Below are 26,686 nucleotides of genomic sequence, written 5' to 3'. Positions count from 1 at the left end.
TACCGGCCCCGGGGCGGCGGGCGGGGGGGGATGCGCGGGGGCTCCACGCGGCCGCGGCGCTGCGGGGCCGGGGAGGAGAAGGAGGAGGAGGAGGAGGAGGAAGGGGGGGCACCGGCGGGCGGGGCGGGGCGGGGCGGGGGGGGGGCGGTGGCCGCGGGGCCCGGCCCCAACTCCGGGGGGAGCGGCCGCCCCGCGGCCCCGGGAAGTTGCGGGTCGCCCGCCCGGCTGCCCGGCGGCGGGGGGGGGGAGGGCGGCGCGTCCTTCCCCGCGCCCGGCGCGGCTCCTCCGCGCCCGGAAGAGCACAAAAGCGCCGAAGAAAGTGGGAGGAGGCGGCGGCGGGAGCGCTCCGTCCCCGGCCGTCCCCGGGCACCGGCCCCGCGCTGCCATCGCCACCGGCCCCGGCCCCGGGCGGGGATTGTGCTGGAAATAGCCGCCTCCCTGGAGGTAAAGCCCTACTTACGTGTCAATCCTCGCCGCACGCTGAGCCCCGCACACGCGCGGGCAAGGCTCCATCGCGGGTGTATCTATTTACCTGCGGGCGGGGGTAGGACGGGGACGGGGGACTCTGGCCCGGCGCCTCGCACCTCGCTGCTGCGGGGACACACGCGTGGGAACCGCGTCCCACCGGGGTCCCGCGGCCGTCGGGGAGGGTGGGGACGCGGGGACCCCCCGGCCGCTCAGCCCGCGGCGCTGCTCCTCTTGGCCACCGCCTCCAAAACCGGGTCCGTCCCCCCCCTCCCCGACGCTCGCTTCCCGGTGCTGGGGGAAGAGCAAAGTGCCCTTTCACACCGCGGCGGTATCAGGCACCGTCCCCACCTCGCATGGAAAAGCAAACGCCTGTGAGCAAGTTCAGGTGCGGGGGAGGCAGGTGCGGGGCTCCGGGGTGGTGGTGGGAGTCGTGCAGCCCGGTACCCCCTGCCCCGCGTTCAGCACCTCCCCGCTGAACAGCAGGAACGGGGCAGCGGCTCCGGGAAGGGGCTGCGGGGCCGCCCCCCGCCCTGGCGGCTCTCCGCGCCTCGGGGCTGTGGGAATGCTCGGGGGGTTCCCAGAAGAAGAGCTCTTAGGGAAGGGGGAGGGGGAGAAAGGGATGAGCTTCCCTTCCTCTTCCATTTGCCGTTTGCCGTTAAAATTAACTGTTTTGCCCATTTTCGGGAACTAAGAAATTTACTCGGGTTTTGCCGGGTCCCGTAGAAATCGGCAGAAATCGCGGTAAATAAGGATGTAAGTGACCTGACAAAGAGCGCCGGGGATGTTCTCTTTGGTGTGGGAATTGTACACACGAGTAGGCAGCGCAGTCACAGCTCACCGCCGCCACAGCCTGCGTACACCCGTGTGCCGTGAGGCTTCTCGGGTCTTTGAAGCGATGACCACCACAGCATTTGTGGCCGCAGCACCAATCTTTGACCCGGAGTGTTTTATCTTCCATTAGTAAGCCTTTCTCTGCGCCGAACTGGTTAAGTTAGGGTCAAATCTGGTTCAATACCTTCTTGGCATGCTCAGAGGGCTGGGTTTAAACAGTGGCTGAGACGGAGATGAGGCTGCCTTCTTGAGAGCTCGTCCCTGCGCGCCGCTGCCGGGGGGTCACGGCAAACCCCGGCCAGGTTTGGCAGGTCTGGGGGCTGCCTGTGCCGAGCAGGTCGTGCACGGCACCGGCGTGGCAGTGGGGCAGCTCCGGGGGCTGGCAGTCACGCGTTGCCTTTTGTTGATTCTAAAAACACGGCTGGTTCTGGGGTGGGAAGCTGAGCGTGGCTGTGTGCTGTGGAGGTTGCACGGCGCACAGCCTCGGTTCCTGCTCCGCGGAAGGAAATCCCATCGGGATAGCAGGCTGTGGCGTGAAAGGACGTGTTTTAAAATAAAAAGGACTTAAAGAGAGAAAATAAACCGTCCTGAGACTCGGAGCTTGGAATATTAAACGCGAGGCGCAGCATGTAAATGACTGGAGAGAGATTGCGAGGCAGTCCCCGAGAAACTGAGCCTGGCTGTAAAATAAGCAGGTTACTGATAGTCTTGCATATATTTACGAGGTTATAAGAGTAGCTTCCCCCCCTGCCCTGCTCCAGCCCGTGCTGTGGGAGGTTGCTCTCCAGGAGGAAGAGCTTTGCTGAAGAAACATTGTCTGGCAATTACAGCCTTGCAGTCCGGAGGGCTCGATTAGGTTCCTGGATCTGCCAGCGACTCGCTGTATTTTTGGACCAGCCGGGGTGGCTGTCAGTACCTGGGGTTTCCAGCTTTATAATAACGAGGAGTAGTTTTCTAACTCGCAGTGAAGTTGGGAAGCTCAGCGGACGCTCGCAGACACAGTGCTTGAAGATCGTGAATGGAAAGTGGGACAGAAATGTGGAGTGTGAGCCCTGCACATGTGAGTGTCTGCCTCTGCTGGGTAGAAAATATTGGCTGTGAATGTCTGTAGAGCAGCTGTGAATGTTGGGCTGTAGATAAGGAGAGAAGCGAGGATTTTGTTTTCCAAAGCCTGAGCGGTGCGGCGATGTTTGGGTGTGCCCCGTGAGTGCAGCAGCAGGATCCGACTTCCCCTTGCAGAGAGGAGCTCTGCTGCCTGACCCTTGATCGCTCAGTCCCTTGAACACTGGAAACAAAGCGATGGGACTTTACTGCGGGGTGAGGAGATCTCTCCGGAGAGCCGGGAAAGGCAGGAAGGAGGAGGGCGGCAGCAGCAGTGCTGGGGTTCAGGGTTTGGCTCTGGGCTGGCTGCTTGGGGCGCCACTGGCACTTCCATCTGTGCCACGAGTGGTGTGGAACTGGGGAAAAGGCAGCAGGTCCTGAGACAGGCACTGGTAATGGATTGCATTCTGTTTTCTAATGAAAGTTTCATTTGAAGTTTGTTTACAGGAAAGAAGAAATTAGCAGAGGGAATTCTCCTGAGAACCCAGAGAGGAAAAAGAATGAGCTGCCTGACTTGCAAGCCAAAAGAGGGTGGAAGGGTAGATTAGATTTACCGTATTGCTCCGAGTCGTGGCTGTTGCTGCTGTTGAGAAATGCTTCCTTGTTTGGCTGGATGGGGAGCCCACTGCAAGGCTCAGCCTTCAGCCAGGTTACTGGCATCCAGGGAGATTCAGGGCTCCCCCCCAGCCAGAAATGTCCATCCTGCTCCGGTGTCCTGCGCTTTGAGGCTGGATTTGTGCCGTGCTGCTGTCCCTCTGCTCCCGGGCTGTGTCTGGGCAGCCGGTGCCCTGGACGCTGCTGCTGGGGCCTCCTGTCCCTGGGACTGTCCCTGGTATGAAGAGGCAGTGCCAGCAGTTCATGGGCAGCGCTTGGAGGTCACGATGTTCAGCCTCCGGTCTCCAAGGGGTGTCCTGAGGCAGGAGTTTGCTGGTGGCCTCTGGTGTCCCTACAAGCAGTGAGGAATGCAGCCAAGGGCTGGTGCAGCATGCCAGAGCTGGAGTGATGCGGATGGCCGGAGCCACACTTGAGGCTGGGGCTTTTCTCTGTCTTTAGTAAAGAGGCACAAAGGTGTGAGGAGTTCCTGGGGCACTGTGGTGTGGGCAGAGCCAGTGGCTGCCCAGACCCAGCAGGCAGTGGATGCTCTCTCCACAGTTCCCACTGCCAGGAAGGGTTCTCCTGCTGCCACCTGCACACTTGGCTTGGCATTCTGTTGTGGTGGGCTGTGCCCTGGGAGCTGTGAGGTGCCTGGAACTTCACCCCGTTGGCATTTTGGCCAAGGGTATTAGTGCTGGAAAGCAGAAAGCTCTGGCTGGAAAGCAGGGGGTGACTTTCTGGACTGGTGAACGTGTGACAGCCTTGTTTAACTTGAGTCATTTATAGCTTATCAGTTTCTGGTTTGATAGCCAGAGTATTTCTAATAATAGGCAAATGTTATTGCACCTCGAGAGAACTGTACACATTTATAAAGCACTTTACATCGCATGTGCATGCGAGGCATCCTTCGTGTCACTGCTTCTCCCCCATGCGTGAGTGCACGGAGAACAGGATGCCTCCTGGGTTGTGGTTTGGGTGCTGAGGCTGGATGTCCTCTGCAGCTGAGCCTGAACGGCCTGAGAACATCGTGGGTCGCTCCCTGGGCTCCTCCTCCTCACTGGACAGGTGAGAGACTGTGGGCAGCAAGGACCTTGGCATTTGCATTTGCCTCTTAAGCCTGACAGTAATCTTGAGTAAGCCATGTGAAGAAGGCCAGATATTAGGGTGGCTGCCTCCCTGCAAATGCTTACAATAAAGAGACTATTTATAGTTTGCAACAGGGAGACCTTTGCCGTTCTGTTCCTGTACGTACAAGATGGAGTTTCTGGAGAGGCAGGATTGCCATGTGGCTGGTGGAGCTGTGCTGAGCCGGGGACGATGTGCCTGTCCCTACCTTCTGCCCTCCTGCTCAGCTCACCTGGGCACAGGGGGGCTGCTCAGGGACACCTGGCGGGTCTGGGGTCAGGGTGTCCCCGTGCGGGGCATGTGTGGGGCTGCCGAGCCCTGTCCTTCTGTCCTTCTGTCCATCGGTCCGTCCCTTGGTGCGTGCAGGGTTTCACAAGCCGTAAATTCCAGGAAACTCCCCGGGAGGCACATGGAGGGAGCGGGCTGGGGGCGGCACGAGCTCTGAGCCAGCAGATGTGTCTGCAGGGACGAAGAGCTGGGAGGAAAAGCACAAACCTGTCTTTAAAGACATTTGTTTGTTCACAATAAAAAGTATCAGCCAGCGGCAGCCAGACAGGGCCATTTTTATGAGGAGCAGGCGTAGATTGGAGGGGTGCTGCCAATTACTGCTTACACGGAAAGGGAGCAGGGATTGTATTTTATCTCAGGAGCAGGGGGAGGGTAAAAAAAAAAAAAAAAAAAAAGAGAGCGGAGAGGTTTACAAGCCTTTGAAATGCTTCAATCAAAGGAAAGCAGAGTTGAAAGCTGTTCTGGAAACATTTTCGGTGTTCCCCTGCACCCCAGGGCTGTCTGTGCCCCTGGCTTTGGGAGGGGAGCAGGGAGAGGAAGGCAGATAAAGGGATCACCGGCAGGACCGTGTCCATACGGGAACACGTATCTGTTTCCTCCCAAGCGTTGGGAGAGTTCAGCCCAGGGAGGTCCCGCAGCCCCTCCTCTCATTCAGGATCTCAGTGCTGCCTTTATGATGATGGTTTTGAAATCCTGTGGCTGACCTTTCCGGCGCTGGAAGTGATCCAAGGGCTGTGTCTCGAAGTACTGTAAAGGTTAGTGAGAAGGGAGAGAGTGAGAGAGAAAATGTCCTTTGAGCTGCAGAAGTGGGAGAGAGGAATGTCATCTATGCCATCGTCAGGGAGCAGGCTGCTAGCTGGGGTCCCTGGCCTGAGCTGGGGTGTCCTTGCCTCACCAGAGACCTCACTGCCCCAGCCCCTTCCCAAAGTGTGCTGTCATTTTTGATCAGGGTACAGAGAGACACTATCCCTCTGGAGAGTTCTGGAGGAGCCTCCTCTGCAGCATCAGGCGGTGCAGGTCTTTGGGGATACATACTTGTGTCCAGATATGCCCCAGAAGCTCCTCCTGCTGCTGCCAGTCCTCTGGTGATTCCTCGTGTAGCAGATGATTTGATCTCAGGAAAGTCCAAGTTGTTTTATGGAGCCATTTCTCGCCTGTCCTCAGCTCCCCCACGCCGCTGCCTCGCCAGGAGCACTCTGGGGTGGATGGAGATTAAAGGGTAAACTCCAGGGCTCAGCCATCCGCTCCTACAGGATGTGAGCTCTTTCTAATTGTCCTCAATTAGAGACAGTGCCATTGCTCAGGCAAGTCTTCAGGCAGGAAGCAGAGCCCTGGTCCCCGCTGGGGCAGCCACCTCGCCCTGCGCAGGGAAGGGCTGCTTGCTGTGGCCTTGGGAAGCCCAAGGGGCCAGCAAGGCTTCTCAGGGCGGGGAACAGGAGCTGCCCACCCAATTGTTTTTAGGAAGGAGTGTGGTGAGGAGATGTTAAAGCCCGAGAAAGGAAGAAAGGAAATAGCTGCATGAGTTAACCCTTTCCTGCTTGCCTCCAGGATGAGACGTCGGTGAGCAGTGAGGACTTTGATATGAACGACTCCACATGGATCTCAGCTGACCAGCACCTGAACTCCAGCCTGAGCCCCAGCCAGGACGAGAGCATGCGCAGCCCGCAGAACCTGCACGGCCATGAGGACGGTGAGTACCCCGGCAGGCAGGAAGAGCCCCAAGCCTCTGCCACAGGATGTTTTTGTTACTTATTAAACATTAACCAGTCCTTTCTGATCAGGTGTCCCACCTGTGGGATGGATTTCATATCAGCTCAGAGCTGCCTTCCAGTCCTTCCAATTTAACCTCTGGGTTCCTGCTCAGCCAGGGCCCTGTCCAGCTCAGAGTGGATGGTCCTGCCCGGAGCTGTCTCCCGACTCCTCCAGGAACCACTAAATCCCCTTCTGAGGGCAGGACTTAGTTCCCCAAGTCCTCTTCCCAGGTGATGAGGAGAGCGCTGTTAGTTCTGAACACAAGGAGAATGCCAAGGCTTTGCAGCACGGTCACAGGTTGCTGTGTTTGGAAAGCTGCACCTTTGACAGGTCTTGCATCCCCCGGGCAAGAAATTGTGAATAATCTGCAGCAGCCACAGCAATGTTGTGTGGGGTGAACGTGGGTGTCTCCTCCCTCAGGGCAGGAGAAGGGCTGAAAGGAGCACACGTGGGCTGGGTGGGAGGAAGAGTTCTGTGAAGAGAGGTGGTGTGTTGCGTCTGTGAAACATGCAAGCTTAAAATAAAAGAGCAAGTAAATAAGTGGTAGAAGTACGAGTTCAGGTCAGAGTTCATCGCTGTGATGCTTGGGAGGATTTGGTGGTTGGACTGTTACAGGCTTTTGCTCGAGAGGTTGAATCCCTCATTGTCCCAGCCTGGCTGCTGCTGAGAGTGCAGGAAAGGAGCAGAAGAATTTGAGGAACAACTGAGACTGGGTCAGTCCTGCTTTAAGAAAGGGGTCTGGAAAACCACCCACAAGGAAAGAAAAGGCTTTTGTGCTGGCAGGTTTCCCTGAGGTGGCTTTTAGCTGGTGGTGTGGCCGGGGTAGAGATGGTAGAGACAGAAGGGGCAACAGGGACACTGCTCTCTTCAGTCCAGTGAGTTGTGGCTTTTCAGTTTCCATTCCAAATCTGCAGTTTTGGGACACTGCTGGTTTTCCTTAGCCAGCCCCGGCCCCGGAGCCAGGCAGCCTTGGTGAGGATGTGAAACCTGACTGCACAGCGCTGCATCTCGCTGGTGGGATGGGCACGGGCACTTCTGCTTGCCCAGGGCCCCAGGGGGCTGTGTCCTGGCAGGAGGAAGAGTGTTTTGGTGGTGACACAGTTGCTCCCATAGAAGCTTTTGGCTCTTCAGGACCCAGCTGCAGTCTGCACCCCAACAAGCCCAGCCTCTCATCCCTGCGGCCTGACCGAGTCCCTCTGTAGCCCCTGAACTTTGCCATTCTCTCATTGGGGCATTTCAGGCTTGTGACTTAGCCCTCACCACTGAATTCTCATTTACAATCTAGAATGACACAGTTTTGATCCCTTTGCTGAGCACTGTTATTCAACAGGACAGTAATTTAATAAGGGACTCACGTATTGAGGCAAATCAAGATGTTCTCACTAAATCTAAATCCTCTCTCTCTCTGCGCCCTCTTAGGAATTGCTTCCAATTTTTCATGCCCTGTGGTTTTCCTTCAGAAACAGGTGTCCTCTTTGGGGCTCTTCTTGGCTCCTTTAATTTCTTTTGTAAGGTTCAGTGATGAGAAATAAAGCAGAAATATTCCCGTGGGAATGCAAGTGTCCCTGGTGTCAGCATCAGCTGAACTGGGTAGACTTCGGTGGATCAGAAGTGACGGTGTCAAAAAAATAAACCAGCCAAGCCCAGGGCGAGAAATGAGACCTATATATAAAAAAAAAACAACAAAAAAAACCAAACGGGAATTGCGATTTTCACCAGGCTGTCACACTTCAGAAGAATTTTGTGGACTGAGGTTGTGTGCCTGTGGTGAATGTCCATGATCTGTATCAGAGCTCTAAATACAGACTAATGCTGCCTCATGTCAGTCCCTCTGCCAAACCAATGCTCCCACCCAGGAATGGAGCACACACAAGAGTGGGAAGGGAAGGACAATGGAGTAACCCAGGAGGGCAGCGGGTTAGGAGAGGAGCATGGAGCAGAGGAGCATGCTGTGAGAGGAAAAGCGGATTACTGCTGTGGGGAAGGCAACGTGCACAAAGTGTCGACCACTCTTCAGTTTCCTCTTCTCTTGACCTATGAAAGCTCTTTTTTTTTTTGGAAACAAATGTGTTTTCCGGGTTCACACGAGCTTGCTAAGGCTGTGCAAAAAATGTGAGTAACCAGTCCACATAAGCTGTGGAGCCTCCTTGGAGCCCAGCTGGCCAAGCTGCTGGCACGGTGTGCCTGCACTGGGCAGCACCAGTACTCCCAAGCTGGAAGTTTGTCCACATCTCCTGTGCTCAGTTGTCCCCTGTGCCCTGCAGGAGTCCTGCAGAGCTCCAGCCAGTGCTAAAGTGAGCCCCACACATCCCCTGCAGCCAGGCTGGGCTCAGCTCTGGGCATCCTGGCGCTGCGGAGGGATCTGGCTGCACACCACGTCCTTCAGTTGGGAGCTTGTTCAGGACTGGATACTCTCCACCTTCAGGAAAACCTTTTGAGTTACTAAATTAGTCCTGCCTGCTGCTGTTTGGTGGGTGTGATGCTTGGAGTGTGTCTTCAGTGAAAGGCTTGCTAAAGTATAAACTTTTAATGAAGAGTTGCCTAGTAGGAGAGTGGTATCGTCTGACACGCTTGTTAAAAAAGTCTTCTTTAAAGGACCGAAGCACCAGCTCCAGGTCTTTTCAAGGCCTGGGAGTGACAGGTGTTCTCCTGTGGCATAGAGCAGAGTAGTTTGAAATCCAGAGAGGCGGGAGAGCAGGGAATTGTCATCCCATGCTTTGATAAACAGGTACCTGCTAAATCATCAGAGGCCTAAAAAGCAGCTGGGACAAAAGCCAGCACCTTCTTTGTCCTGGCTGCCCAGAAGCCTTGGCCCAGTACGGCCATGCTGCGACTGCTGTCAGTCCTGGAACTGCAGGGAGAGCAAAATATACCTAAAGACTCGAGTGGGTCACGCACAGAGCAGGCACTGTCAGGAGAACCGGGGTTCCTGCTGGGTCAGTGGGCACACGGTGGGACTTGGGACAACCCCAGCCAGCCCTGAGCAGCGACACTGAGCACACACACGCTCCTTCCATTTTCCTTTGTTACTCATCCTGTGGGCCCCAGCACGGAAAACGTGAAACTCCGGCAACATCCCTTCCCAGTCGGATGTTGCTCACAGCGTACGTGCCCGCAGGAAGCCGCCGGCTGCCCAAAGCAACAGCAAGATCAACACAAACTCTGCTGCTGAAGCGGAGCTATTGTGCTGGACATCCTGGAGGGACACATCTGTGGGAGCCAGCACACACTGGGAGCAAAGGGACCCTGAGTGCTGCGCCATCCCGCTGTCTGGGCCCATCCCCATTCCTGAGGGCATCCCATGCCCAGCCCCAGCTGAGCACAGGTCCCAGGCCCTGCTGCTGTGCTGCTGTGGCAGTTTGAGCTGGGCTCTGTCCATCTTCTGCTTCCACAGGCAAGCACTGCACTGCAGACCTCCTGTTCATTCTGGTGTGTGGGGTTGAGCGGGGTGTCCCACCACAGGGGTGCTGGGTATTCCACCCAGGCCTGCTGTGACTTTATGGCAAGTGCAGTGCCCTTGGAAGTAAAGCAGGAGTCAGACCTCAAACCTCAGTGTGTGACATGGCAAAGCACTTGAACTCGTGTAGAAGAGCCTCTGTCTTGCCCACTGGCAGGATGCACCTTGCCTTGTCCCTGGCTGTACCTCCTGCCCTACTGCCCAGGAGCAGCGCTCAGCCCACGGGCAGGGCTTGCTGCTCCCCAGCCTCTTTTGAAGAGCAGAGAAGACTCCTGGGTGTGTGGCGTGCTTACTCTGTGTGGGGGACATGGGGTTGCTTCCTGGCACCGTGTTGGACTGATCCCCTTCTGCTGAGATCCCCACGTGCCATCCTCGCTTGACTGGCAGCGTCCCCGCTGAGTCTGTTCTGCCTGGAGCAGCAGTGGCTAATCCAGACCTTGGAGAAAGGACTTTCTTAACCTACTTAGCTGTGAAGGCACACACTTCCTGGGGACATCCCTTGAGGCAGCTGGCTGGGGAGGCTTCTGGGTGTTGGGGACGTTCCTCAGGAGGACTACAAAGAGGGGTCTCAAGGACAGTTGGGCAAGCATTATCTGTCCCAGGGGCTTGTAAGGTGTGTCATTCCTCTGGACACCTTGCCCTGGGATGTCAGGGATGGCATAGAGCTGTCTCCAGCACAGCAGTCTCCTGCTGGTATGGCACATGTCCCACAGCTCTGGGTGACACTGCTGGCACTTGATGAGATGCCCACAATGTGCTGCGCATCACCAGCTCTGCTGAACCGCTCAGCCTAGCAGAGCTTTCTGGGGAGGAGCAGCCTCTTGCCAAGTGCTGACCAAAAGCCAGGCTCCATCCCCAGGTGACGTCCCACTCCACAGCTGCGCTTCTGACAGCTGGCACCCGACCATGGGGTAGTGGTGCCCACCTCACAGTGTCCTCACAGGGTCACGGCTGCAGCATTGGGTGTCACACGGCTCCCAGGGCTTTCCTCAGCCAGCCTAGCCCTGCTCCAGGTGAATACAAACACCCTTTGTAAGCCACAGGGGCCCAGCAGACCATGGGCAGCTGTCTGATGGCTGGCTAGTGCAGGAGGTGGCCTGTGAGCCCCAAGACTCTTGTTTAGCCCAGGCTGCAACATACTCGCCGTTTCCAGGGCTTCTTGTACCAGTGTTGAATTTTGGCCCCCTGAAGCCTTAGCTCTAAACAAGACTAGGACCAGCAGCCAGGCCTTTCTGCAGCTAGACACAGCCTTATCTCATTTTCATTAGGGATATATTTCCTCTTTCTCCAGGGTGTCCCCATGCCGTGCTGGCTCCACAGCAGGAGTCAACAAACGTGTCCCTGCCTCGCTGGTGACTCCATTCCCGTCACCTCTTCCAGGGGCACATCTGCTCCTCCCGAGCAAAGGCCCTGGCCTGTGATAAACACCCTCGTTTCGGCGTCCTTTGAAAGTTGTCCCTCCCTGTTGCCAGGCTGGGGAGCGCAGCAGGGACGCTGTGAGGCTGTGGTGGCTTTCTCAGCCTGGTTCCCTGAACACTGAGCTCGGCTCCAGCTCTCTCATGGCTGGTGCGGGCGCTGCCGAGTCAGTCAGCTCATCCTGCTGGTGCACGGAGCAGGGGTTTAGGGTCTCTTAATCTGGAGCAGAGAGGATCACCAGGTTATGGACAGCTAGAACTACCTCTGCCCCTCCCTTCCTCCCCAAACTGAGTATCCCCAAGCAGAGGGATGAGTGGGGACAGTGGGGTGAGCCCCACAGTGCTAAAGGACAGTCCCTGAAAGATTGGGGGTGCACAGCAGGGTCTCTCTGGTGGTAGGTCTATGTTGGAAGCACCAGCTCAGCGTGAATCCAGCCCAAACCCACCAAACCCGTTTGTTTGGCGTGGGGAGAGGCAGTGCCCAGGCAGCATGGGGCCATGGCGTGTCCCCTCCCTGCAGCAGGATCCGGGTGGCTGCCAGCGGCAGTGGCACAAGGAGAGGCTCGGTCTGTGCCACCTCCTTCCTCAGTGTGAGCAAGGGCCAGCTCCTGGCTCAAGCATTCCTTGGGCTGCAAGGTGGCTGGAGGAGCAGCAGTGGGAAGGAAGGGACAGCGTTTGGGAGGAGAAGGGAAAACCGAGGGACAGAGGGTGTTTGTGACAAGGCTGCTCTGTGCAGCGGGAGCTGACGAGCTTTGGTGCATGGGAAAACGTCCAGCACGGGGCTGGCGCGGTGAGATCCCGGTGCCGGAGGGAGCTGCTCCCTCGGGCCGGGCAGTGGAGCCCGGGGGAGACGGCACTGGGGAGCACCTTTCATGGCAGGGGACGGGGAGGCGGCCGCACAGCGCTGCCTTGTCCGGCCAAGCTCTCCCTGCAGACGCGCATTGTGTCCGGCCGTGCCAGATGTCTGGCTCGTCAAGGGCTCTGGTCGAGGCAGGGACCCGGGGAGGGAGCGTGGAGGGTGGACACTTTGTCTGGGACATAACGAGGTTTGCCTTAGCGAAGGAAGACAGGAAATAGAGCGTCTTAACTGGAACCTGGCCAGCCCCAGTGCACTGCGGCCCTCAGCCACGTTGCTTTTTCCTTTCTTACACATCTTGGAGGCGAACGCTGGGCAGGACCTGGAGAAAATGGGCTCCGTGCTCTGACTGCATGAGTGGTGTGGGGCCAGGCCCTCTCCTGCCGCTCACCACCCAGTCGTGGGTGCAGGATCCCTGCAGCGCTTGTCCCTTGCATGAGTGTGGCTCTAACACCCCGCAGTGGCTCCCCCACAGGGCCCCCATTCCCACTCAGTCTCCCTAATTTGTATTAAGTATCCCTTCCTCGCAGGCTTTCCTCCTCCCCTTCTTCCCCCTTCTCGTCTCTTTTGTGAGTGAATAATTTATGGCACTTTTCATCTTCCTGGCTGTTGTTCCAGGCAGGCGGCGGTGGGATGCTCTGTGCCCTCCTGACGGCCACTCCCAGGCTGGGTGTGCAGCTCCATCCTTTTCCGGTGCCACAGCCGGCTGGAAATGGGACAGACCCACCCACGAGCCTCAGGAACTCAGGTGTGGCAGAGCCGCTGCCGTCACCCATGGAGCCACAGCAGGCAGGGCGATGGCTGGTGGGTCCGTGACAGCCCACGGGGCACCAAGGGTCACTGGTGGGACCTGGCACGGCTGTGACACCCACAGCTGCCCAGGCAGGTGGGCAGCAGCCAAGGGAAGGCTGTCCCAAGGCCGGCCAGGGGTGCCATGGCAGTGGGATGTGGGCAGAGCCGGGTGGACCCTGGCCCACTGCATGGTGCGGGGCTGCGGCGAGGTTTCCGTGGGCCGCTGGCTCTTACATAAGCTCATTGTTTCCTGAGTCAAAAGAGGTTTTGTCTCCGCTCTGGAGATGTGACAGGAGGAGGAACAATTTGCCCCATTCATCTTTAACTCTGCTCTGGAGAGTGGTCTGGTGGCCTGCGCCGGCAGAGACGTTAAACCCAACCACTTCCCCGCCGTAAAATCTCCCGGGGAGCAGGTGTTGGAAATCGCCCCTTCCCCTCCTGATCTCCTCAAATCCAGCGCCACAGAAATCAAGGATAATCCAGCAGCCTCTTCAAAATGAAAACGCTGAGCCCTGATTAATTCATTTAATAAGTGACTGATCCCCTCCTCCCCCAAGAAGCCATTTTGCTTCTTGCTCTCCTGGGCTGGTGCCGGGGAGATGCCGGGGCTGCAGCAGAGGCACAGGCTGCTCCCCCACAGCCACCTCACCAGCCTCACCACGTGTCTTGTCATGGCCTGGCCTCCGCAGAGGAGCCGAAGAGGGCAGCACTCCATGGGCCTTGGGGCCAGCTGCCTCTGTTGGGCACTCCAGCCTCCCCAGTCTCTCCCGCACCATGCCAGGGTCTGCTCCACCTCCACGGAGCCCCCAGCTCGAGGGGATTAAACAGGAGGACGAAATAGTCCCGTTTTCCAACCGAAAGATCAAACCGGTTAGAAGTGACATTGTTTTTGCAGTTCCATCTGCTTCAATTAGGGCACGGGGGTGGAGCAGGGGGGCTCCCAATTATCCTCATTAGAGGGGCTCCTCGTGCAGCCAAGCTCCAGCCGTGAGCAGGGAGCTCACCAGGCTCGTGCTGGTTGATAATGAATATATTCATGGCTGCGCAGCCTGGCCTTGCTCGCCTGCTGCTGCTGGAGCCCTGCTCCTGACATGTGCTTTTGGCACTGCTGGGAGATGCGGAAAACCTCTCCAAGCTCTGGAGCATGGTGGGTTTTGCCAAAATGGAGCGTGGTCAGCACAGCCCCACCACTGCCCAGAGTCCTGACACAACTGCCAAAGCAATGCAGGAGCCTAAATCTGGTCCCAGCACCCAAAAAGGAGTGCTCCTGCTCCCTCTTCCCCAGGTCCCACTGCTGTGGGGTGCCCCAGCTCCTCTCAGGAGTGGCTGTGGGTTGGAGATAGCTCACTGAAGCTGCCCAGGGAGTAGCGCTGTCTCCATCCCCATCCCCATCCCTGTCCCATCCATGCCAACAAGGAGACTGCAGCTCCCTCCTGAGCTCATCTGCATTTTCAAGCTGGCTGAGGCCATTCCCACCCAGACCCAAGGACTCACCAGTTTGAGTTTGTGGCCATTTTTCTGCTCACAATACTGAGAGTAACCCACCACTTCGTGTGTGGCGCTTCTGGGAGAACACAACGCGTAAAAATACAGAAATAAGAAAATATCTGTAGCACATGGGCTTAAAACCCTCACTATTTACGTACATCCATCCTTGTATAAACTAAATTGTTGTTTCAGTAGGTGCTGGCCACTGATATTAGATTCCCATTTCATTTCCTTACCCCACCTGGCAGGTTCCTAGAGACATCTTCCTCTTTGTTTGCAGTATCTTTTGCCTGTAGCAAACCCAGGGTTCGTAAATGCAGCAGCATCGAGTGGAAACCTGACGTGCAGCTGCTGCTGCCTGTGTTTTGTGTGACACAAAAGAAAACCTGAGACGTGGAGGAACGGGGGCAGTCCAGGTGTCACCCCCAGGATCCTGTCTGATGTCAGCAGCCGGTGCAGGACTGCAGGAATGGGGGGCCAGAGCTGGGGGCTGTGAGGAGGCTGGAGGTGGATGGGCAAGGGCAGAGTGGGATGCCCAGGGTGGACTGGGGGCTCCTGAGGCAGGTTGGGGATATATTGGGGATGCTCATAGCAGGTTGAGGATGCTTTCATCCCTGCAGGGGTGCCCAGAGGAGGTTGGGGTTGCCCAGGACAGGTTTGGGGATGCGCAGGACAGGTTGGGAATGCTCAGGGCAGCTGCACATTCCTCTCCCAGGTGACGCCTCTCTCGGTGCCCTTGCCTGGCAGGGGTTTTGTGCCATGGTGGGCCCCCAGCCCTGCCGTGCCAGGGGCTGCCGAGGAGCTGCGGGAGGAGGTCCCCACCATCCTCCTGGCCACGGCGCCGATTGGCCCAGCGCTGTTGCTGTGGCTGTGGCTGTGCCCGGGCCGATGGCGGGGCCTGGCCTGCAGCTCGTGCCTCCGTGCAAGGGAATAATTCTCCTTAATCCTTCCGAGAGGCATCACTGGATGAGACTGGAGCCTCCCTCTGGGAGCCCCATCTCCCCTGGCGCAGAGAACAGTGCTGGGGGAGGGACAGCCGCCATCCTGGGCAGGGAGGCCTCTGTGCCCCCGGCCACCTGCCTGCTCCTGCTGGGGCCACAGCCAAGGCAGCACTGCTCCTGCACCCGTGCTGAGGGACAGCAAAACCCTGGGGAGCTCAGCACCAGACCAGTGGGGCCGGGAGGGCTGTGGGGACAGGACGTGGCAGTGCCCCCAACATCCTGCCCCTCCAGATGCAGCAGGAACCTGTGGACACGGTCTGGGACGCAGCCGCCCACTGCAGCCCCACGGTTGCAAACACCGGGACGGGAGACCAGCGCTCGTTTTTGGGATGTGGCTTGGAGGGTGGCCCCGGATAAGTGCTGGCTGCTGAGCCCCTCTGGAGCCCCGCACTCCCTGGCACAGTGAGCTGGGACCAAGGGCTTTTGCCAGGACCCAGCCCCGTGGTGGGGCGGGTGATGCCGGAGCACCCGGCGCATAAACACCACCCCGGGGATTAGGTCAGCTCTGGTCATCGCTCAGACGAATAAGTGGATCAGCACAAGGGAAAGGAGGGGGAGGGAGCTCTGCTGAGCAGGGAGCTCCAGTAGGGCCCTTTTAATTTAGGGGCTCGTGGGGCCAAGAGCCGCCTTGGCGCAGGCGCGAGGCTGGGCAGCGAGCACTGGCGCCCGTGGCGGGGTGACTGGGGACACACGGCGGCAGCCCCGGCCGGCCCCACAGCCGGCTTGGATGCCCCAGTGTCCTCAAGTGTGTTTATTTTAAGGGATACAAAGTCCCGGGCCGCCGCTGGGTCACCGCAGCACTCGCCCAGCCTCGCAGGAAAGTTTCCCGCAGGTGCTGGCAGGGGGAGGAGGAGGAGGAGGAGGGTGGATGGCAGCGGCTGGGCACCATCCCGCCACCCTGCGCCCGCACACCTTTGGACCTGGCGCCCATGTGCCAGGAGCCATCGGCGCGGGGCTGCGGCCGCCCCACGGCCCCGGCCCATTGTCCCACGGTGGCCGGGCCGGGCGCGGGGACGGCCATCTGCTCGTCGCTGCTGCCGACAGCTTCTTTGTTCACCGCCCGGCGCACGCTGGCGCAGGAAGCGGCTCCCACGTGCTTCGCCCTTTCCCTCTCGCGGAGGCACCTAATGAAATAAAGGATTTACTGCGGAGAGGGAGAGGGGGAGGGAAGGGAGCAGGCTGAGCAGTTTGAAATGTCGTGCCTGGCCCCAGGGTTGGGCTCCCTGGCCAGGTGCAGGCAGGGTGGGTGCAGGCAGTGCCGGGCTCTCTGCCACTGCTGGGCTGCTCCTCGGGAGGCGCCGTGGTGGGAGCAGGCACAGGCAGGGGGACGGTGCCAGGGCCTGGGGTGTGAATGCAGCCAAGATCTGTTCCCTGGGCGTGTGTGGCACCGCCATTGCCAGGGCCCTGACCTGTTTGTGTGGTGGGGAGAAGGCTCTGCCTCTGCTATGGGGATGGCTCTGGGGCATGTGGAAACCAGGAACAGGAGTGTCCGTGTAGGGTGTAGGTCATTTGGGCTTTGAGTGAGACAGGAAGGACACCGTGAAGCCCCCGTCCCCTCCCTGCAGCAGCATGCCAAGGAGGAGCCTGGCTGGGTGGTGTGCCAGCTATGAGCAGAGCTCCTAATGCTGCTTCCAGGCACCATGGATTCAGGGTTTTCCCACCCGAGTGAGCCTGTCCTCATGTGTCATCCCCATGACCCAGCACTCTGCAGAGCTGCATGTCCCTTTACCTGCAGTGCTGGAACTTGTCACTTCCCACTGCACCCAGTCCCAAACTGGGCCAGAAGGATGGCAGGGGACCTGGCAGGGAGAGGCAGTGCCCCTTTCTCCTCCCTGCAATGCAAACAGAAGCCGAAAAGGACCAAATTCCAAAGTTCTTATTCAAGCCCAGGCACCATGGCCGAGGGCGGAGGCGTGGGGACTGTCACCTGCGGAGGGATGGGTGGCTCGGGCATGGGGCACGGCAGCACCTGGTGTGCTTTGAGGAATGAGGGAATGGATTCCTGTGACAACGGCCTTGCAGGTTTGGACACCAGCACTTGTACTTCCATCTGCTGCATCCCGGGGTCCAAAGCCAGCCTAGCTACCAGTGGCAACTCAGCTACCGAGCGAGCCCAGAGCAGCTTTGGGAAGGTGGCAGTAGGGTGCCAGGGGGTGACCACACATCCTTCCTTGCAGATGACTCCTCGTCAGAGAGCTGCAGCGGGAATGGCTCCTCCACCCTGAACCCCTCCACCTCCAGCAGCACGCAGGGCGACAGCGCCTTCCCCGAAATGAACGGCAATGGCACCGCAGCCCCCATGGACTTCACCGCCTCGGCTGACGACCAGCCCATCAACCTCTGCGACAAGCTCACGCCTGCTCACATCACCCCTTCCTACCAGTCCGACAGCTGCAGTGCCGACGGGCTGCGCAGCAGGGTCAAGTACGGAGTGAAAACCACGGCAGAGGTACGGCCTGGGATGGTCTGGGAGAGCCAGGGACGTGCCCCACACCCCAGCTGCCCCAGAGCTGGGCACTGCCGTGGGCTCACCCCACCCCTGACCCGCTGTGCCGCAGCCACCACGTGAGTGAGGAGCCCATTCACGCTGGCTCAGGCAGTGTTTCCCACAGGATCAGGCAGAGCCATGGCACCACCAGCCAGAGCTGCCGTTCAGCCACCAGATTATCACAGGCTGGCTGAGCCCACCATGCTCCCCCCTGCCCAAAGCAGGCAGGAGATGACACTCAGGGGAGCCTGGCCATGGGTTCATCTCCCTGGGTTTCAGGGAGGGCTTCGGGAGAGGGGACAGACAGAGTGACACAAGGAGAAAGGGCGGGTGCATGAGGTGAGAGCTGCTGGTGATAACCCCTGTCTCCTCTCAGTCCCCCCCGTACAGCTCTGGCAGCTACGACTCCATCAAGACAGAGGTGAGCGGCTGCCCCGAGGACCTGACTGTCGGCAGGGCCCCCACAGCTGATGAAGATGACGATGACCACGACGACCATGAAGACAATGATAAGATCAATGACTCGGAGGGGATGGACCCGGAGAGGCTAAAGGCCTTCAATGTAAGGAGAGCTCCACAGGGAGGGTGAGCCTGCCCGCCTTCTGTCTCTGGGTTCCCACCACCTGTCTTCTCACTTGCAGATGTTCGTGCGCCTTTTTGTGGACGAGAACCTGGACCGGATGGTTCCCATCTCCAAGCAGCCCAAGGAGAAGATCCAGGCCATCATTGAGTCCTGCAGCCGGCAGTTCCCCGAGTTCCAGGAGCGGGCACGCAAGCGCATCCGCACCTACCTCAAGTCCTGCCGTCGCATGAAGAAGAACGGGATGGAGATGGTGAGTGGCCGCCCCAGTGCTCTGCTCCTCGTCCCTGCACCCAGGGCAGCACATCCCTGAGCATCCTCTCTGCTTGTGTCTCTGCAGACCAGGCCCACACCGCCCCACCTGACCTCAGCCATGGCGGAGAACATCCTGGCCGCCGCCTGCGAGAGCGAAACGCGGAAAGCAGCCAAGAGGATGCGGCTGGAGATCTACCAGACCTCCCAGGTACGGTGCTGGCAGCTGGGGGTGGGTGAAAAACTGAACTGGCAGTGTCCTGTGATGGGGTCAGAAGGCTTTCTGAAAGTCTGAGGGGCTGCAGAACAGAACCCCGTGGTGTATCCTGAGACTCGGGCCAATGGGAATGGGAATGCTGGTTTGGATTGGCCACACTGCAGCTGCGGGACACCAGGCATCCCTGCACTGTCCGTCTTGCTGGCCACAGAGGACAGCCAGGCTCCTCGCTGAGCAGGTCTGTGTTTCCCCTGTGCAGGATGAGCCGATCGCTCTAGACAAGCAGCACTCCAGAGACTCCACAGCCATCACCCACTCCTCCTACTCACTGCCAGCTTCATCTTACTCCCAAGACCCGGTCTACATCAATGGAAGCCTGAACTACAGCTACCGTGGCTACGGGTCCCTGGGGGGCAGCCTGCAGCCCCCCGCATCCCTCCAGACGGGCAACCACAGTAATGGTGAGTGGCTGTGCCAGGGGCACGGGGAGCCCACCCTGGCGTCGCCTCTGCCCCGTGCCCGGGCAGTGCACCAGGGGCTCCTGGCATCCCCCACTGTGGGGATGATCTGGTTCTGGAGGAGAGGCAGGGGCTGCTCCCGCAGCTCCCGCAGAGCCCAGTCACGGCAGCACCTCTCCCAGCGCTGCACAGAGCTGCTCCAAAATCCCCCCTTGTCCCTTCTGTCTGGCAGCTCTGCTCACGTCATCAGCGGGTGGATAATTGTTGAACTGCATTTGGAAGGACGGTTTGGGTGGCACTGGTGGAGGGAAGGAGTGTCACTTCAAAAAAAAGGAGAATCTGTACCATATTCTCTGTTAATTATTAACTGGGGCGGCGCCTATCGCTGCCCCGATCTCCTGCTGGTATGAGCCGTTCCGCTCTCGGGGATGGGGACAGGGTGGGGGGCACAGCCACAGCTCAGGGCTCTGAGGGGCTGGGGACTGCCTGGGAACAGTTGAGAAAAGAGGAGTGATGCTGCAGGACAGGAAGGCGGAAGGAGAGCGTAGGCAGAGCTTGAGATTAGGAGCAAGTGAACAGAGCAGAGTGTCCTGGGCTGGAGCAGGGCACACAGGAAGGCTCTAAGGTGACTCGACCACACCTGGAGCGAGAGGTATGAGATTAGTCCAAGCGTTGCCTGTGGCTCTGACCTGCAGCAGTGGTGGCAGCAGGGGCTGGGTCCTTTACCAGTCCTTGTCCAGTCCTTCCCCAGTCCCCAGGTTGCCATTGCCTGTCCTGGTGCGCTCTGGGCTCCTGCCCCAGCCCACCCCGACGGGAGCCAGGATTTGGAAGGATGTGATTTCCGGAGGCCTGAGAGATGCCTGTCTGGGATTAACTCTTATCATCCCTTCCTAATGCTTCTTAACCCTGAATAAAGATCCTGTCCCGGCCTCCAGCTGCTGAGACCTAATCCTCACAGCAATGGTTCCTCCCCAGAACAGCACAGGCACCCAGTCCCCCATTGCCAGGCACCTTCCTTTGGCTCCTCCCTGTGGAACACTGAACCTGCAGGAAGATCCCTGAGCAGCCCCAGGAGGAGCAAACAGGCCCTGGGTGCAGCACCCAGCAGCACCTTGCCTTCTTTCTTTCTGGGGCATTTTTAAACCTCTATCTTCGCAGTTGTCTTTTTCCCGAGCTCTGGCCCCGTCTTTCAGAGGGGAGAGCGCTCTGCAAGGAGCTGCATCTTCTCCTCCCTCTGAGCAGAGGCCCCGCAGGGCTTTGCTGCCCAGAAGTGTCTTCACCCTCCATCCCCCACCTCAGGCAATTCTTGCTCAAGCCCACATCCCTGCTCCCAGCTCCTTCCCCCTTGGTGAGCCGGGAAACAGGCTCAGGCTCAGTTTACTGCTGCCTTTTCTGTCCAGTGAAATTGCTTTCGCGTGAGAGCCTCCTCCTTCTTTTCCTCCTCCTTCCCCTCCTCCTCCCCCACTTTGAAGCTCTGGTTCTCTTGGCATGGAACACTTTCTGCTGGTGCTGCTCCTCCCGCAGCTCCAGCATTGCTTTCCTTGAATGCTTTCCATTCCATCCAGGCAGTGAGCTCCCCTCCCTGCCACCCTCACCAGTGGCACCACCTGGACTTGGGGGCAGCTGAACTCTCCCATCCGGGTTTGCAAACAGCCACAACCCCCAGTCCTTGCTCTGTGTCCAGCAGGAGCTCAGCCATCCCAAAGCCTTTCTCCAGCATCACCAACTGCTCCATCCGCCTGCAGCACTTCAGCTCACAGCCCAGGGATTAGTTCAGTGTCTTCTCTCCTTCTCTCCTGGCTGCAGCCTCGCCAGCCTCCTCTCCCTGACTAGTGTCACATCTTTAGTACATCTCTTGGCACTCATTTCCAATTGATTGTGTGGTTTTTTTGCTCCTTGTTTTGCTTCTCTTACTTAGTCCAACATGAAGCTAAGTCCAGTTTTTCCTCTGCCTTTACCTGCTGAGGTCATTTGTCAAGATAAACCAGGGAAGCACAGCCCGTGTGGGATGTTACTCCCCATGTGCAGAGGGAAAACCAGAACCTGGAAGGTGATTTTGATGGTGCATGTGTCAGCAGCAGCTGGCTTCCCTCCCAGCAGACCCTCTCTTCACAGAGCTGTGGGCCAGGCTGCAGGATGAGATCTTTGTCATGTTGGCTCTGAGACTTCTTTACAGAATCACAGAATTGTTTGGCTTGGAAGAAGCCTCAAAGTTGACTTCACTCCAACCCTCTGCCACAGTCAGGGACACTTTCCACTAGAGCAGCTTGCTCCAAGCCCTGTCCAACTTGGCCTTGAACACTTCCAGGGATGGGGCAGCCACAGCTTCTTTGGGCACCCTGTGCCAGGGCCTCACCAGTCTCACAGGGAAGAATTTCTTCCCAATATCCCATCTAAACCTGCCCTCTGTGAGGCTGAAACCGTTGCCCCTTGTTCTGTCACTCCATGCCCTTGTCCAAAGTACCTCTGCAGCTCTCTTGGAGCCCCTTTAGGCACTGAAAGCTCTGAGGTGTCCCCAGAGCCTTCTCTTCTCCAGGCTGAACATCCCCAATTCCCTCAGCCTGTCCCACTAGCAGAGGTGCTCCAGCCTTTTGAGCTCCTCTGTGGGCTCCTCTGAACCTGTGTCCCTGTTGCAGATGCACTCAGTGGCTGCTCTGGTGTCTGTGGTGCGGGAGCTCCTCACGTTACCTGGGCACTGCGGGGACCTTCCGGGTGGCGCAGAGGTCTGGAATCACAACAGGACGAGCATGGGAAAGGTTGCCGTGCCTGAGCTTTCCCTCTCCCTTTTCCTTGGCAGGTCCGACCGATCTCAGCATGAAAGGTGGGGCCTCCAGCACAGCCCCCTCCAACAGCACCAGCCGGGGCATGCAGGCGGCCCAGCTCAGCCCCACGGAGATCAGCGCCGTGCGGCAGCTCATCGCCGGCTACCGGGAGTCGGCGGCGTTCCTGCTCCGCTCTGCAGACGAACTGGAAAACCTCATTTTACAGCAGAACTGACTCCCCGTGTCTGCATCGCTCCTCGGTCGACAAGACAATTTATACCTGCTAGAAGGAGGCTCCCGGCGGTGTCCTGCTCAGGACCACCATCGTCCTCCCGCCGCGCGGTGGGCACACGTAGTTTTAGAAGGTGGGATCCAAAAGACCTGTTTTCTTTTACACTCCGAGCACCTGGGACTTCAGGCACAAGGACACGTTTTGGAACCGGACCAACACCCGTGCCTCCGGCCGACCAGAAGCCAACCCCGCAGCTTGGAAGGATGTGGGACTTTGAAGGGCAGAAGGGAGCCTGGGGAGGTTTGGGGCTGCAGATGTATTTAGAATAACCTTTGTGGACCCAAATGTTAGATTCCCATCCCTGGATAATTTCCAAGTCTTAGGTGAGCTGAATCGCATATTTATTGAGAAATGGACCCTCCTCTCCCCTTAGTAATTTATTTTTCTGAAAATGGATTCTTTTGAGTTTGTACAGATTGCCAGTTTTTTGTCTGTCTGATCAGAAGGAATTTATTCCTGTGAAATAACACATTCCATATCACTACACTACTAATTTCCAGGCAGCTCTGCCTGTTTCTCTGGTGAACCATTGTCCCACAGGGAGCAAGTTTGCCATCCAGCCCTTGACATCGAGGCCGCTCAGCCTCCAGTGAGCGTAGGTGGGAGCTGAACAGCAGCGCAAGCGTCCTGCTTAGGCCTTTGTTCTAAGGGGTCCCGTAGCAGCAGTGGGGTCTGAACCTCCCGCAGAGACTCGGCAAGCCTAGCAGACCTCCGGCTGGAAGGACATCTCGCACTCATTAAAGTCATTGCAGATCAGAGAAGGAAGGAAGAAAGGAAGGAGATACCTGAGAAACACTGTCTTGCGGTCACCATCCGTACTCTACCTCACACTCCGTTGTGGGCTTCTTCCAGGACTGGCCGCGCCGGTCCTGGCGGGCAGCGAGCGTTGCAGACACGGGGATCGTGCCCAGGAGGCTGGAACCTCCGGCTGGGGTCCTGCTGCGCCCGGCCGCGCGCTCCGCTCCGTCGGCAGCCGGCCCCGGGGAGCGCCGGGGGATGAACCGCCCGGGACCCGCGGGGGTGTGAGGCAGGGCAGCCCCAGGGCTCACCCCAGGGGTGAGCCGGAGCGGCGAGCTTCTGCGCGAGAGACGGGCGCCATTGAGCAGCAGAACTGACAAAGTCCTCTCCGGGGCCCGGGATCCTTCCCCTTCCCTGCTCACAGTCCTGGAACAAGCCCACAGTCCCCAAAGTGTGGAAGAACCGTAGTCCAATGACCATTCTGCCCCGTTTCCACCCCCCCACAACGATGCACTTCGTTTTGCTCAGTGCAATACCTACTGCCAGTGCTGCTAACCCCGGGACCTCGCTCCGGCCGGGGTGCTGAGCCCAGCCCAGCAATGCAATGTGCTCTGGAGCTGTGCAGAGACCAGCGAGGGTCCCGCTGCTCCCTGTCCCCCGCAGCCCCCACACTTGGCTGAAGTCTACACCACGAGATAGAAATTCGATAAGTGTAAAGCTGTTTTGTAGGTAGAAACTTTCTTGGTTTGGAGCCAGTTTTTATCTTATGTTTTGGCCACTCGGAGCCAGCGGCCGGGGGCTGCTGCCTCAGGGGCCAACGCTGGTGGCACAGGCTTGGGCAGCCGCTGGTCTGGCCAGGAGAGGGCCCGGGCAGTTCCCTTGTACCCCTGTACCCCATGATGCTCCACACACTGGAAGAGAAGCAAAATTTTACCCTGCTCTTAGTCTCAGAACAGAAAAAGCTGCTGGCTCCTGAGGCCGGGTGTGCCTGGCCCCACAGCAGAAGGGATCAACCGTTGCATTGACTGTTTCCCCCAAACCTTAAACTTTCTGTAGCATTTGGAGAAAAGGGACCCAGCCCCTCACCAGGGGGTGCAGCTGAAGGGTCAGTGCAGAGACGAGGTGATGGTGGCTCTTAGACCTGAGCAGATGCTGGAACCGGGAGCACCGTGGCCGCACGCATCCCCTCCTGCCCGCAGCAGCGGAGCGTGGGGAGGGGGACGCCAGCCCCCAGGCAGGGCTCAGACTTAACGCTTTCCCCAGCACTTCACAAGCCTGCTTGGTTTGTCCACTGCATCCTCCCATACTTGGAAATTTATGTAAATATTTATTTTTGTGTGAATACCATGAAGTAACAAAACCTTTGACAAAACCTGTAACCGCAGCCATTTGTGAAAGTCTTACCGTTCAGGCAGGAGAGGCAGAGACAATCGCTGTCCCGGGATCCTCCCTCTCTGTGGTCTCCCACCCACGCCCGTGGTGCCTCCCTCCTCGGCAGAGGCAGCAGAACCTTTAGCCATAAGTTTGCCATCAGTTTGTACGGAAACAGAGGTAACCCGGGGGCACACGGACAGACCACCAACAGCCACAGTTGGGTTAAGTTTTATTTATCCAAGTCATTCCTGATCACCTCTGAACCTGTCTCGGCACACGTGGAAGTTCAGGAGCTCTCAGGCGTGGTCAAACTGCTGTAGAGGACACCGAGGCCGCGTCGCGAAGGAGGGTGCCCAACACCGCCCCGTCCCAGCACCTCCTGTTCACAACCTGCCGCTGAATGGTACAGACTCAGATTCCCAAAGCCCTGGTGACAGCCACGTCTGGGACAAGTTGTGAAACAAACAGGATTGACTCCGAATTTCTGTCAGGGATCTTTTTTTTTTTTTTTTTTTTTTCCCCTTTTTCTTTTTTTTTTTTTTTTTTTTTTGTGAGCCACAGCGTTCTGGTTCCTTTGGCATGAGCTTCACAGACATCTCCGTGCTCTGCAGCTGCTCCGTGCTCCACTGTGGCTCCCTGTGCTCCAGGACTGTTCACAGCCACATTCCTGCGCTCTCACCGGGCAGGACGGGGTCAGGAATTGCTAGTCCAGGTTCTCAACAAGAAGGAACAAGCAGGAGCAGAATACACCAGCTTTCCAGATATCTGAGAGGTGGAAGGAGAATGCTGGGTTAGCAAATGGTCTGAATGGTCTTGGGTTTGGTTAAGAAAAGCTGATCACTGGTCGAAAAAAGAGATTTTTTTCTTTCTTTTTTTTTTTTTTTAATTTAATTTAATTTCAACACACCCATCCTGCCCTGGATGTGCGGTTCCCATGATGCTGTTTCTCTATGGGAGAGCGTTCCCGGGGTTGTGAGCAGATGTAACTTGTACCTCCCCGATCCCAAGGGCCACTTCCCTCCCGGAGCGGCCGTCGGATTTAGTACCAGTTCATGGAAAAAAAAAAAAAAAAAAAAAAAAATGCTGCTTTGAACTCAGAGGGTTAATATACTTTTGATTTGTAATTTTTTGTAAAACTTTTTACAAGGTAGCATAGTATTTCACCAGACACCAACTACAATCCGTCCATGGTCTGATTTTTATATAATTTAGTGGTGCTTTAGAAACTTTCGTTCGGTTGTTTCGGAGCTGCACAGCTCAGTTCTTCGCCTGTATCTACCTAAGACCAATGTGAACCTTTGTATTTTTGCTCCTAATTTTGGACTCAGTGAAAGTGTACTGTTTACATGTACAGAACTCCCGACCCCGTGTGTTCTGCCAGACCTGCTGTTGAAGAGGAAGCTGCCCCTCACCCAGTTCGTCTGCTTAACCCAGCCACAGCCTCACCCACCCACCGCCACGCGCCTGCCCCGAGGGACACCCCACCACACCCATGCACCCTTTAAGCAATTTTGGGTTTTGCACAAGCTGTTGTATATATATTTTTATTTTTTTTTTTTTTTTAATTCCCTTGGTAATCGTACGGATGGGCTGCAATTCCGATCGGGAGCTCTGAAGCACCAGATCTGGGCAGTGCTGCTGCCTTCCCCATCCTCCTCCTCCTCCTCCTCCCACACGGGCGGGAAGCCAGCGCTGCCCGTAGGGTCCAACTGATGTAGGGGAGCAGTGGAGGGAGCAGGGGGAAAAGGCTCCTGAGCAGAATTGGGAATGCTTTAGGGAAGGGGGAGAGCTCGCCCAAGCCGGCCGCTGGCTTGGGGTGGAAGGTGGGAGCGCAGCCCCACGGGAGGCTCCCAGCGAGGCAGAAGAGGCTCTTTGGGAAGCTGGTGCTTTCCCGAGGGCTCACACTGAAAGCGTATGGCACTTAATCCAGCTTCTAAGGTGACACTTTATTGCTTAATCAATTGATTCCTTTGGAAATGATATTTTTGCAGATAGGCACCTATGCAACTTCATGTGGCTCTTAAGCAGATGAGCACTTCCTCCTCAACGAGCTTGATAAGAGTTATTTGTGTTATATACTGTGGATTTTTCCAGTAAATGTGGCTTAATATTTTAATTCTTAGAATGTGTGTCTATTATATATGTGATGCAACTTAATTCTGTTCTGTTTGTGGAATGATTAGCACAGGCCAACTCCCTGTCCCCTCACTTAACAAAGACCAATGAGCTGTTAATCGAGCTGTTATCTCCATGGTATTACTTGCTAAATGCACTGATTTCATAAGTATGTGGAATCCTTTTTTTTTTTTTTTCTTTTGAATCTGTATATCATATATAAGACTGAATCTACTTAATAA

At 57.4% G+C, this 26,686-nt stretch overlaps 1 protein-coding gene across 2 annotated transcripts in view; it reads left to right on the top strand.

The window, feature by feature from the left end:
* Positions 1–23,147, top strand: part of NOL4L (nucleolar protein 4 like) — a 59,534-nt gene extending 36,387 nt beyond the window's left edge. Inside the window, exons 1-8 of one of the 2 annotated variants that reach the window (XM_040080058.1) lie at positions 316–444; positions 5,956–6,097; positions 17,346–17,617; positions 18,033–18,218; positions 18,298–18,489; positions 18,577–18,699; positions 18,965–19,166; positions 21,961–23,147. In XM_040080058.1, coding sequence (XP_039935992.1) covers positions 5,989–6,097; positions 17,346–17,617; positions 18,033–18,218; positions 18,298–18,489; positions 18,577–18,699; positions 18,965–19,166; positions 21,961–22,160 — 1,284 coding nt within the window. In that variant the 5' untranslated portion in view covers positions 316–444; positions 5,956–5,988 and the 3' untranslated portion in view covers positions 22,161–23,147. Of the gene's footprint in view, positions 1–315; positions 445–5,955; positions 6,098–17,345; positions 17,618–18,032; positions 18,219–18,297; positions 18,490–18,576; positions 18,700–18,964; positions 19,167–21,960 lie in introns of those variants that run through there. The other variant, XM_040080057.1, reaches the window with a different exon arrangement.
* The last annotated feature ends 3,539 nt before the right edge of the window (positions 23,148–26,686 follow it).

Source organism: Hirundo rustica, chromosome 16 (assembly GCF_015227805.2).
Source record: "Hirundo rustica isolate bHirRus1 chromosome 16, bHirRus1.pri.v3, whole genome shotgun sequence".
In the NCBI taxonomy this organism is placed as follows: domain Eukaryota; kingdom Metazoa; phylum Chordata; class Aves; order Passeriformes; family Hirundinidae; genus Hirundo; species Hirundo rustica.
Note: the sequence above shows the minus strand (reverse complement) of the source record. Positions and strands in the feature narration are given on the sequence as shown.